General features: G+C 41.9%; 1 protein-coding gene across 4 annotated transcripts in view; it reads left to right on the forward strand.

Moving 5' to 3' along the window:
* PAPSS1 (3'-phosphoadenosine 5'-phosphosulfate synthase 1) overlaps positions 1 to 12732 on the forward strand; it is an 82695-nt gene that overhangs the window by 28471 nt on the left and 41492 nt on the right. For all 4 annotated transcript variants that reach the window (XR_012915130.1, XM_012766265.3, XM_020284503.2 and 1 more), the window contains exons 4-5: positions 4748 to 4886; positions 9467 to 9585. Coding sequence is in view for 3 of the 4 variants with exons in the window: in XM_012766265.3 (XP_012621719.2) it covers positions 4748 to 4886; positions 9467 to 9585 (258 nt within the window). In the remaining variant the exon portion in view is untranslated. The remainder of the gene's footprint in view (positions 1 to 4747; positions 4887 to 9466; positions 9586 to 12732) is intronic.

Consider the following 12732-nt stretch of genomic DNA (forward strand, 5'->3'; position numbering starts at 1 on the left):
GAGCACATAATGTAAACATTGACATCCAGATTAAAATAATTGATGTAAAATTATAGGTCAGTTATTCTGCTGTGGCTTTATTTTCTTTTTTTTTTTTTGAGACAGAATCTCACTTTGTTGCTTAGGCTAGAGTGAGTGCCGTAGCATCAGCCTAGCTCACAGCAACCTTAAACTCCTGGGCTCAAGCAATCCTACTGCCTCAGCCTCCCGAGTAGCTGGGACTACAGGCATGCGCCACCATGCCCAGCTAATTTTTTTCTATATATATTAGTTGGCCAATTAATTTGTTTCTATATATATTAGTTGGCCAATTAATTTGTTTCTATTTTATAGTAGAGATGGAGGTCTTGCTCTTGCTCAGGCTGGTTCCGAACTCCTGACCTTGAGCGATCCGCCCGCCTCAGACTCCCAGAGTGCTAAGATTCAGGCGTGAGCCACCGCGCCTGGCCAGTGTGCTGTGGCTTTCTGAGTAAATTCAAAACGGAGAAAACCTGACATTAAAACCCAGAGTATAGTATTGTTGAACTCATGCCAATGGCCACATCATTTCAGGCTTGACTTTTTAATTCAGTGAACCTGTAATGAACACTTGACAGGTATCAGCCACCAGAGAAAATCTAAGTTTCCTATATGTCTTACTATGGCTTCTTTGCCCACAGTTCTTTGGTTTCAGCTGTCATCATATTCTTCCTCTTATTTTAGAGACTGTAGCAACACTGAATGACTTTTTTGTATTTCTCAGAAAAAATCATGTTAGTTTCTTATCCTAGGCTTTCTGTTTCTCCTCTGCCTAGAAGGTACCTTCCTCTTCCTCCTGTCCCTCTCTTTGCAGTGTCAGCTGACTTCTGTTTGTACTTTGACGAACTCCCCACTCAGGTTGGGGATCTCTTCCTCCTGAGTACCTGCCTTTCACCCTCAGGCTTTGTTGGGTACCTGTTTTTGGTGACTTAGTTTTGTACCTTAGCACATTGTTTTATAAAAAATCCCAGTTCATTGATTGATGGTACTAATAGTAGCTATAGTGATAATATTGTTAATAATGACTGACATTTATTAGGCACTTACTGTGTACTGGTGACTGTTTTAAAATGCTTTTACGTAAACTAACTCATGTCGTCTTATCTCCCAGTGAGGAAGGTAGATGTGAGCCGACAGGTGTGTATTGCCCAAGGTCACGCATTGTGCTGGCAGAGCTAGGACTTGCGCCTGTCTCTCTGTAGCACCTGTGCTTTTTTATTTTTTGAAACAGAGTCTCACTCTGTTGCCGAGGCTAGAGTGCCATGGCATAAGCCTAGCTCACAGCTACCTCAGACTCCTTCCTGCCTCAGCCTCCTGAGTAGCTGGGACCAGAGGCATTTGCCTGGCTTATTTTTTTGCTATATATATTTATATATATATATATATTTTTTTTTTTTGAGGCAGAGTCTTGCTCTGTTGCCCAGGCTAGAGTGAGTGCTGTGGCGTCAGCCTGGCTCACAGCAACCTCAATCTCCTGGGCTCAGCGATCCTACTGCCTCAGCCTCCCGAGTAGCTGGGACTACAGGCATGCGCCACCATGCCCGGCTAATTTTTTTTTTGTATATATATTTTTAGTTGGTCAATTAACTTCTTTCTATTTTTGGTAGAGACGGAGTCTCGCTCAGGCTGGTTTTGAACTCCTGACCTTGAGCAATCCACCCGCCTCGGCCTCCCAAAGTGCTAGGATTACAGGCGTGAGCCACTGCACCCGGCCTCTATGTATTTTTAGTTGGCCAATTACTTCCTTTCTATTTTTAGTAGAGATGGGGTCTTGGCTCTTGCTCAGGCTGGTTTTGAAGTCCTGACCTTGAGCAGTCTGCCCGTCTCGGCCTCCCAGAGTGCTAGGATTACAGGTGTGAGCCACTGCTCCCACCTGCACCTGTGCTCTTGTCCATCACCATGTTCTACCTCCAAACCCCACTGGCTCCTTGAGGACTGGGACTGTTTCTTACTTATCTTTGTAATCTTGATATTAAGTCCAGCTCCTGGAACATAGTGGATGTTTGTTTAGTGTTTGTTGAACCATAGCATATCCCTTTAGGAAGCCCTGATAGCAAAGATTAAGTGAGTTAGTGTAGTGGCAGGGTCTTTGGAGTTGAACACAGATAGGCCAAAATCTTAGCTCTGCCAGTTACTGCTTTCGTGGCCAGTTCACCGAACCTTCCTGAGCTCAGCTAACGCCTCCTTTATAGAGTTGCTATGAGGGTTAGTAAATCATGCCTTCAGAGCCCTCAGCACAGTACCTGGCATGTAATAAGTACTCAGTAAATGTAATAAATAATAATAGCATGATTCTAGTACTGTATCATAAACAAATTGTGATGGTTACTTACATTCTTTAAAAAATTTTTTTAACAAAATTTGACCCATAAGAGTTATAGATAAGTGTCAGATTGAGTTATTCACACAGGTTCGCTTAATTGAACCACAGCAGAAGTCTTAAAAGGTTCTGTGAGTACTAGCTACTTTCCATTTTCCTGGCACCTTGGGGTCAGTGGGAATACATCAGTTGAGAGTGCATCGGTAATGAAATATATATGCAGAATGAGAGTTATGAATATTTAGAGTTCCTGAATCCTTGGATATATACAGTTTTCAGAAGAACATGATACACCTGGGAATCTTTGCAACTCATGGAAAAGGGGAAAGTCAGTGACATCTGGTTTGGAGAGCTGCCATCTGAGACCTGGGACTCTTAAAAGTATATGATGATCTGCTCTTTTGCCCCCTTGCTTCCATAGTGAGGAGCAAAATCTTTGTTGACCTCATCTGTAAAAGGACTAAGAATGGGGTTTGGATTATGTTTAGGGCAAAATTCATGATACTGTTTGGATTGAACCATGTCATATGGGATGTGTGTATTTTTCTATCCAATCATGATTATATTTATTCATTCATTCGAGAGATGTTATTTGCGTACCTCTATATCAACCACTGAACTGGGCATCTTGGCTCTAAAACCTGAAGGAGTTGGTAGTCTGGTGGGAACGTAGGTGTGTAAACAGTTGCAACATCTTGAGGCAGGTGATTGAGTGAGTGTTCATAGAAGGTGCTGTGGAAGGAAGATTCACAGAGGAGGAGCTGCTGGAAATGAGTCATGAAGGATGAGTCAGAGGGTACCAGTTAGACCAGAGGGGGAAAGCAGTTGCAGACGGGAGACAGTACAGTGTTTGCAATGGAAATGTTGGAGAATTTGGTTTTTTGGGGAACTGTGGGTGAGTTGGTGTGACTGCTGTGCAGGATGGTTGTGAGGGGAGATGAAGTCAGACTGATTTGCAGACGCTAGACGATCACCTCCAGACTGCTCAAGACTTTGCCTCCCAAGGAGTTAATAGTTTGAGATTATAATAGGAAATGATGTCATTGGGTTTGCATTTAAGTGAAATCACCCATGAAGCCTGGAAGGAGACTGGTCTGGAACTCCTGGTTTGAACTGGTTTAGAGTAAATGGAAAGTGGGAGACTGGAAGTGGGAGACTAGTCTCTGCTCTGTCACAATTTAAGCAGCAGCAACGGGAATAGAACAGATGAGACATGTTTGAAGTCTGTTGAGCCTGTAGCATCAGTAGGACTTAGTGTCTGGTTGATAATTTGGGGGGGTAATGAAAGGTGCTTTCTGAATGGAGAGTGATATAAGGGTGGAAAGGGAGGGGATAAGTATTCCATTGTAGGTGTGTGACTTTTGAAGTGCTAGTGGAGTATATCAATGGAGATGACCACTGGGCCATTGGAAGATTTGTTCTAGGGCTCAGAAACCCTAAGATCTAGAATTAGGAGTTATTAACTTTATGAGCTGAAATCTAGATGAGGTTGCGTGTATTCAGAAGAGTATATAGAACAAGAAGAGAGCCACAGATGGAAACTTGGGAACACCTTCATTTAAAAGGACAGTTAGAATAGTAAGATCACAGCTTAATTGCTGAGCCAGAGATTAAAGTTGTAAATCTAATGAGGTGGTTTTAGTATGGCCCCTAATGGGGGCCGTAAGGAAAGTGGTGGAAACTAACAGGAGCTCTGTGGGAAGGGAGTGGTGGAGGTTGCAGGCCGGCTGGGAGGACGTGGGCACCGCGCTTGGGAACAAGGTGCGGGTGTGGTACCTGCTCTTGGAACGATGAGGTGAGTGGCTTCCTCCAGGGAAGCCCAGGAAGAAGAGGAGGTTGACTTCCGAAGGAAACAGTGTTCCAGGACAGGGTGGAGAGAGCTCAGGCTGAACGACAAAGGAGGCTACTAGAAGGCCTGCATGCAGGAGCTGTGCAGATAGAGGGGAGTGGCCGTGGGGCTTGCGTTTGGCAAAGGAGTAAACTAGCCTTGGGGTTCTGAATGGATCTGTTTTGCAGGTGGCTTCCGTGCCAGCCCGGGCTGGGTTGAATGTGACATTAGAGAGAGGCCTGGTGACACCTGCCTTCAAGCTGGACTGACTCAGGTTCCACATGGAACTTAGGTGACAGATTTTGTGCACATCAATTGTTTCCCTCCTGCAACTCCCCAGTGTCTAGGTTTGCAGAACAGTATGCCTTTTAAAATTGTCATGAAGAATAGGTGTTACACTAATACATTCTTGGATTTTTTTTTTTGAGTTTATATTTTAAAAGTATAAATTTTGTCTAATATAGTTCCTATTAAATCGAGCGAAAAGCACTTTTTACTCATCCTTGATGTTAATATAGTACCTTTATGATCAGTGTGATCACTTTTCATTATTTTTGTGCATGTCTTATTTTTTTTTTAAGGATCGCAACAATGCAAGACAAATTCATGAGGGTGCAAGTTTACCTTTTTTTGAAGTATTTGTTGATGCTCCTCTGCATGTTTGTGAGCAAAGGGATGTCAAAGGACTCTACAAAAAAGCACGGGCAGGAGAAATAAAAGGTCAGTAGTATTTTCTTCCCAGTTTGTCTTTGCTTAGATATTTTATCTTTTACATGTGGGACTAATAATCTTTTCTAAGAGATTGGGAATGTGTAAGTGACGTGGAGTGCCTTGACAAGAGAAAGTGGGCTTTATCCCAACTATTAAGAGTTGGGACTTTGGGGGTTGGTGAAAACCTATTTGATATAATTAAGTGCTTAGCATTAGGTCGGATATCAGTTGGCAGCTGCCACCACTTCTCCTTTTGTTCCACTGAAAGTGTAGTGAGTCCTACAGCTATTGGGAAATGTGCCTGAAGATAAGCATCTTTTTTTTGTTTTTTTTTTTTTGAGACAGAGTCTCACTTTGTTGCCCAGGCTAGAGTGAGTGCCGTGGCGTCAGCCTAGCTCACAGCAACCTCAAATTCCTGGGCTCAGTCAATCCTTCTGCCTCAGCCTCTCGAGTAGCTGGGACTACAGGCATGCGTCACCATGCCCAGCTAATTTTTTCTATTTATATTAGTTGGCCAAGTAATTTCTTTCTATTTATAGTAGAGATGGAGTCTCGCTCTTGCTCAGGCTGGTTTCGAACTCCTGACCTCAAGCAATCCACCTGCCTTGTCCTCCCAGAGTGCTAGGATTACAGACATGAGCCACCGCACCTGGCCAAGATAAGCATCTTGATGCCAAGGATAATGTCTTGTGCTTATTTATATCCTATTGCTTGGAATGGTCCCTCATTCATTCCATGTACAATTGTTGAGTTAGAGTGAGTTAAAAGTATGCAGCAGGAAATGTGTAGGTTATATGCAAATACTATGCCAGTTTATTTTAAGGGACTTGGGCACCTGCAGATTTCACAGGGAGTCCTAGAACCAGTCCCCCACAGATACTGAGGGAGAGCTGTACACTTTGCTTTTTAGGTTTTGTGGTCTATCCTAGAGTTTCAACATTGATGAACATTTAGACATTGAAGGAGAAATTTAGAACCCATTTCTGCTGTGGTCTTTGATATAGAGTATATTATTTATGTTGAGATTTGTCCTGTTCTATTATTGTTTTTTTTTTTTTAATTTTTTAATTTTTTTGAGACAGCGTCTCACTTTGTTGCCCAGGCTAGAGTGAGTGCCGTGGCGTCAGCCTAGCTCACAGCAACCTCAATCTCCTGGACTCAGGCAATCCTACTACCTCAGCCTCCTGAGTAGCTGGGACTACAGGCATGTGCCACCATGCCCGGCTAATTTTTTCTATATAAGTTGGCCAATTAATTTCTTTCTATTTATAGTAGAGATGGGGTCTCGCTCTTGCTCAGGCTGGTTTTGAACTCCTGAGCTCAAACGATCCACCCGCCTTCGCCTCCGCCTCCCAGAGAGCTAGGATTACAGGCGTGAGCCACCGCGCCTGGCCTTGTTCTAGTATTGTTAACAGAAACCAGGGACAGGCTGGCATTACAAACTAGGTAGATAGCCTTGTTTAGGGATCAGCAATTCATGCAGGTAACTTTTGTTTGCCTTCCTAGAAGTGGGTATGATAGCTTGGGATTGTTATAGGAACATCTAGGAGCTCTCTGAATTATGGATTTTGACATTTCAGCTTCTGGAACTGAAAAGGAAAATGTTGAATGGGAAGGAAAGTGCTTGTTAATGTGGGTTCTTCTGTATTTGTACCCTGGGACACTTTAGCATTTGGGGCAAGATCCACCTGCTGTAGCGACATGTAGTTCCCCGGGCAAGGCTGATACCGAGTCCTGCTGCCCCGGAGACCCAGCTCCTGGGTGAGGGCTGCTGCTTGTCATTCCTTTCACCTGTTATGCTGGCACTTTCTTAGAATAGGCTGCCCGATCAGAATACTTGATGACAGCAGGAAGGAAACCAGTTTAGCCTTTCAACTCTCTGTGTCACTCTCTCCTGAGAGGCGATTTTCAATTCAGTCTTTTGTGTAGAAATTTGGCACAGAAAAGCAAAAATGGTATGTCCAGAATCCTAAAGTCTAAACCTTTTATTTATTTTAATTGTAGTTGATTTTGTTGTTTTTACAAGGATATGGGTTGGTGAGGGAGGTAGATTTGTCTGCCCGGCTGGAGTAAGCTACTTATGAGCAGGAACAACATCTTGAATATTTTACTATCTTTAGAATTTAGCACAGTGCAGGGCCCAAACTGTATCCCCATCACATACACAGTAAATGTTTGTTGGGTGGGTGAGAAGGCAGAGTGGGAATGGGGTGTTCAACACACAGCTATGAAGACTTTCTATTTGCAAGGTGTGTATTTGGTGCTAGGGATAGAAAGATGAATAAGGCAACACCCGGAATGTCCTGGCATCACTCACAATTTGTACTCTATAACTGGGAGTGTGTTTGTATTAGTTTCTTGTTTACTTCCCCAGGTGTTGGCTACATTCCCCTGAGGAGATGTTGAGAAGATGGTTCTTATGTTAATGCTTGTGTGTCTATACATGCTCACATTGATATGTTTTAGGTTTGTCCTGGGGTTGGAGTTCCTGATTGTAGAGTTGTTTACTTTTTTAAAAAACCTTTTACTTGTTGGTGCTGAACAAGAATGGTGCTGAACAGGTTCCTTATCGATGCCGTTTCAAAGCCTGGTAATCATTCAAGGACAGACAAGATTGCAAACATTCAGGGACCTCAGGCTTTACAGACCTTTATGTAACATTTACTAGACAGTAGATTTATCCCTGTGTCAGCCATTCTGCTATCAAGATTATTTTCGTGATTACTACTCAAGAAGTTATTTATCTTCAGTTTAAATCTTTTTTCAGTATACATTTATTATAATTATTTATGGGATAAATTAGCTGGGGGAGAACTCTGGGCTTCTAAAAAGTTCAGCCACTCTTCTAAGCCAGTGGTTGTCAAGTTGCTGTACATTGATATTTCCTTGAGAACTTCTAAAAATCCAGTCTGTGTCTGTACCCCAGACCAGGGAAATGAGAAGCTCATGGGGTGGGACCCAGTGATTCCAGTGTATTGCTGCGTTTGAGAATCAGAGCTTAACAACTAGTGTTCTAACCAGAATTATTTTCTTTACCCAGCTATTTTATTGTGACCTGCAGCTAAATACAGTTGGGAATATTGGTAATGCAGACATTTCTTCTTGAGTTCAGGACTGCAGGTGATGCTTAGAAATATGAAATATAAAAAAATGAAATAAGTGGGCTATAGGCTTATAGTATATATTTTAGAACTCTTTGGTTAACCATACTTCTTAATATTTACCATTCTAACTCAAGAATGACCTAAGCTTTCCAAGACAGGCTGTGAACAACTTTCATGTAGGGTGATGTCAGGGGTGTGACATGGGAATAGTGTGTCTTTAGCTCAGCTAGCCCATTTTGGGCAAATGTTGTGCATTTGTTCTTTTCTTGGGAATTACATGGCAACACGTATACAGTAGGGAAAATCTAAATAGTGGTTACTATCTAAATTCATGATATTTGATTGTGTGCTTTATTTTATGATTTAACAGGCTTGTTATCTGATAGCAGAAGGAGCCTACAGAGCGTCTGCTTGGCCATGGATAATCCTAGGAATGTCACGGACAGATTAACTTAGTGTTGGTTTTTTTTTGTTGTTGAGAAGAAAAAAAAACCTTGTCAAATTTGGTTTTGTGCCCAGGGTGTAGGTACTCTGGCCTGTGTTCTGTGGAGAAATTGAGATGCTCTGGATCACCTGGTAGTAATTCTGTATTTCCTCACAGGCAGTTTAGGCATTTACTTAAGAGAAACGAGAAAGAAAAAAGGTGATAGAAGAGGTATAGTTGATCCTCATTATTTGTGGATTCCATACTTAACGAATTTGCCTACTTGCTAAAATTTAGCTGTAACCTCCAAATCAGTACTCCTGGCGCTCTTGTGGTCAGTTGTGGCTGTGAGCAGAGTGGCGAAAAATGAGTCACCTGACATAGCTGACACAGGTCCCTGCTGAAGTTAACAAGGCGGCCTCCCGTCCCGTTCCAGTTCTCATGCTGTAAACAGGTATCTTTTTTGCAGCCTGCTTAGTGCCATGTTTTTGCAGTTTTGTAGTTTTGGGTGATTTTGCTGTTTAATGGCCTCCAGTGGTGAAGTGCCATCTCATACTTCTAAGCACGAGAGGCTGTGATGTGCCTCATGTGGAAAATGCACGTGTCAGGGAAGATCACTCAGGCGTGAGTTAGGTGCCGCTGGCCATGAGCTCAGTGTTAGTTGGCTAACAATATATGTTAAATAGGGTGTCTTTAAACAAGAAAGCACATAAAACGAGGTGAAAGAATCGATTGACAAAAATGTTTTGACCAGAGGCTTGCAGAGACCTAACCCTGTATTTCACTTTGGAGCAATTGTTCAGTACTTGCTAATTTAGTGTTCGTGGCAACTTTATGGAACGTAACTGCTGTGAATAATGAGAATCAACTATACCTACGTATTTAAGGAAGAAACAAAAGTTAAATTAGAAATCCTCTCCTAAGAAGGACGTGTCTGTATTATAACTCTAGCTTAGAGGAGACAGAACAGATATTAACTTCATACATAGCAGAGACCTGCACTGAAGAAATAGACCTATTTTGATTTCCACCCCCCCTTAGTTATCTGGTACCTTTTACAGGTTTCACTGGGATTGATTCTGAATATGAGAAACCAGAGGCCCCCGAGCTGGTGCTGAAAACAGACTCCTGTGACGTCAATGACTGTGTCCAGCAGGTTGTGGAACTTCTGCAGGAACGGGTAAGGGAAGGTGAAAGAGGAATTATCAGAGAACCATTTCCATCTCATAAACGTCCTCCTACTGAAAAATGTGGTGTTAATATTGAGTAACGCTTGTATTTTAAGTGCTTTATAGTGCCAACAGTTTTCCGTGGGCGTATATGACTGTGTTAGGTGTGTGGGGAGTGCCGTGTAGGTACAGTGTATGAAATAGCTCAGTCGACATAAACTGCAGGGAGTAGTCTTTTAAACAGTCTTTGTGCTAAGTACCTTCTGTATGTTTTTTAATTGTATTCACGCAGTAAATCTATGAACCATTTCAGAGAAATGAAGAAACTTTGCTCATGGGCGTGTTGGATTCTTTCTTTCTTTTTTTGAGACAGCGTCTCACTGTCACCGGGCTAGAGTGCCGTGGTGTCAGCCTAGCTCACAGCAACATCCAACCTCCTGGGCTCAAGCGATCCTTCTGCCTCAGCCTCCCGAGTATCTGGGACTATAGGCATGCGCCACCATCCCTAGCTAACTTTTTTCTATATATTTTTAGTTATTCAGCTAATTTCTTTCTATTTTTTTTAGTAGAGACGGGGTCTTGCTCTTGCTCGGTCTGGTCTTGAACTCCTGAGCTCAAGGGATCCTTCCGCCTCGGCCTCCCAGAGTGCCAGGATTACTGGCGTGAGCCACCGCCAGGGCCACAGTCATTTGCATATACTTCCGTCTTTTGCTTTCAAGAGTGTTCTCAGTACATCTTCAGTGTGATGTAATTAAATCTACATCCAGAAAGGGATTCAGGTTATATTAGTTTAAGAAAGAGAAGCTTTCTTTTGAAAAATTATTTTTATCTTAAAGCTGGGTGGTGACAAAAGAAATGCAAATGCCTCCTTAAAGCTGTTGCTTTCTTTGGGTGCCGCCGTCTTTTCAAAGATTTCACTTAAGACACTGCTTTCTCATTAAATGACTTCACTTCCCATCGAAAGCATGTGTGTGTTTCTCTGTTGTACTCGGTTGATCTGTTAGTTAATTTAACAGATACTTAGTGGCATATGTGGTAGGCACTGTTGTAAACACTGGGGTTGTAGCAGTGACTTAAACAGTAAAAATTCCTGCCTTATGGGCCTTAAGTTTTGGTCCTTACCACCATTGTTTTGTTTATGGTATATAGACTAGAAACACCATGTATAAATTAATTTATTTTTCTTTTATAACATGATGCAGAATTTAAAAATACAATTGAAGGAAGAAATACACATACAACACGCACACACACGCACGACTGTATCTGGCATTTATTCTCCTTTGATTGTTTTTCTTACAAGGTTGACTCTCAGATGGGCATTAGGGCAGGTGAGAAACCAGGGAATACCTGACATTCAGCTCAAAGTTCACAGTCAGTGGTGGTGGGAGTGCGTTTGCCCACTGCACGTGGACTGCATGGTGGCTTGGGGTGATGCGCCTTGTTCATGTCAAACGCTCTTTTATCCAAGGCTAGCAAGTGCGGTTCAACTTTATTGTCATCACAGAGACATTTGTTAGGTTTTCCCAAGGTGGGTTATGTCGGAGCACATAGTAGAGTCTAACAATAGATTGGGACATGAAGGAGATAAATATGTTGAGTGCAGTTTTGCTTTAAAGCAAAGAATAGTAACCAAATCATCATAGTTTTATGGTATGTGCTTTGAGTAGGGATGTGAAGATTAGGGGTTCCATATTAACTAGCATTACATAAAAGAATACCTGTGAGTGTGCTGAATGAGAATGGCATGGGCACAGTGGGAGACCATCAGCAATAACTCTTGTTAGTCGAACTCTTACTATGTGCTAGCCCTGTGTTAGGTACTTGAGTAACATTATTGCATTTAATATGTGTTAAAACTCTGAGAAGTAGTTATGATTATTCTTGTTTTACTGATGAGGAAACAGATTCAGGAAGTGAAGTTGTTAGTCCCAGAATAGCTAAGTTGGGGAGGGTGAGATCTGAACACATGCCCAATTGATTTTGCAGCCCCCACGCTGGCCTTTCTACTACACTGCCTTTCCTGATATCTAGAGTCTTTCCATTTCTGGTTTATTCCTGAAATATGAATCTTTTTTCTGACTCCCTTTTACATTCCTTGACCAGTTATTTCCTTAGTTGGGATTAACCCTTTGCACTCGGATGTTGAATATGACTCGACACGGTTAGCAGAAATTATAGAGATTAAAATTACTCTTTGAATGTATCAATAATTTGAAATATAAAAAAAATCCAAATAAATAAGTTTGTATGAAAAGAAACTCCAGTTTTTTATTCTGCTGCCGCGCTTTGTAAAATCTGGGATATTTAAAAAATTAAATCCCGAGTAGAATAAAGGAATCGAGAAAACAGCAATCGAGTTCAAAGGGTTAAAACAATGGAGAGAAACGGGCATTTTATTGACTTTAGAAAGATTTAATACTTTTAAAGGACTTGAGCAGGTCAAAGATAACACTGCCTGGGTTGGGAAGAATATTTATTATGTAAAGAAGTAAAGTGCCCGTGCTTGTGCCCAGCTGATATGAAATGTTTGTTCTGTGTAGTGTGAAATAAGGTTTGTAGGTTGGTTAATTTACCTTGGAAAGCAAAGGCACATTTTGCCAGATGAATTATGATTTACTTAAGTCTTAAAACCTAAATCTGCATGGTAAATGAGTGACTGGGGTTATTATTACCACTTACAATGAATATTTTACTTTTAAAATAGTCAAGCTAAGTAAATGTTATCTCTTCTTCAGACTTGGGTTTTTTTTTTTTTTTTTTTTAGATACAGTCTCACTCTGTTGCCCTAGTGGCATCAGCCTAGCTCACAGCAACCTCAAACTCCTGGGCTCAGGCGATCATCCTGCCTCAGCCTCCCAAGTAGCTGGGACTACAGGCATGTGCCACCATGCCCAGCTAATTTTTTTAATATATATTTTTAGTTGGCCAATTAATTTGTTTCTATTTTTAGTAGAGAGGGGGTCTCGCTCTTGCTCAGGCTGGTTTTGAACTCCTGACCTTGAGCAATCTGCCCCCCTCGGCCTCCCAGAGTGCTAGGATTACAGGTGTGAGCCACTGTGCCTGGCCAGACTTGGTTTTATAAGACAAATTATTTGATGTCTGATATCATCTGGATGTCTAGGAAGTCAATTCAATTTTGACTCTAAGTGTCTGGA

The sequence above is a fragment of the Microcebus murinus genome, chromosome 27 (assembly GCF_040939455.1).
Source record: "Microcebus murinus isolate Inina chromosome 27, M.murinus_Inina_mat1.0, whole genome shotgun sequence".
NCBI classification, from domain to species: Eukaryota; Metazoa; Chordata; class Mammalia; order Primates; family Cheirogaleidae; genus Microcebus; species Microcebus murinus.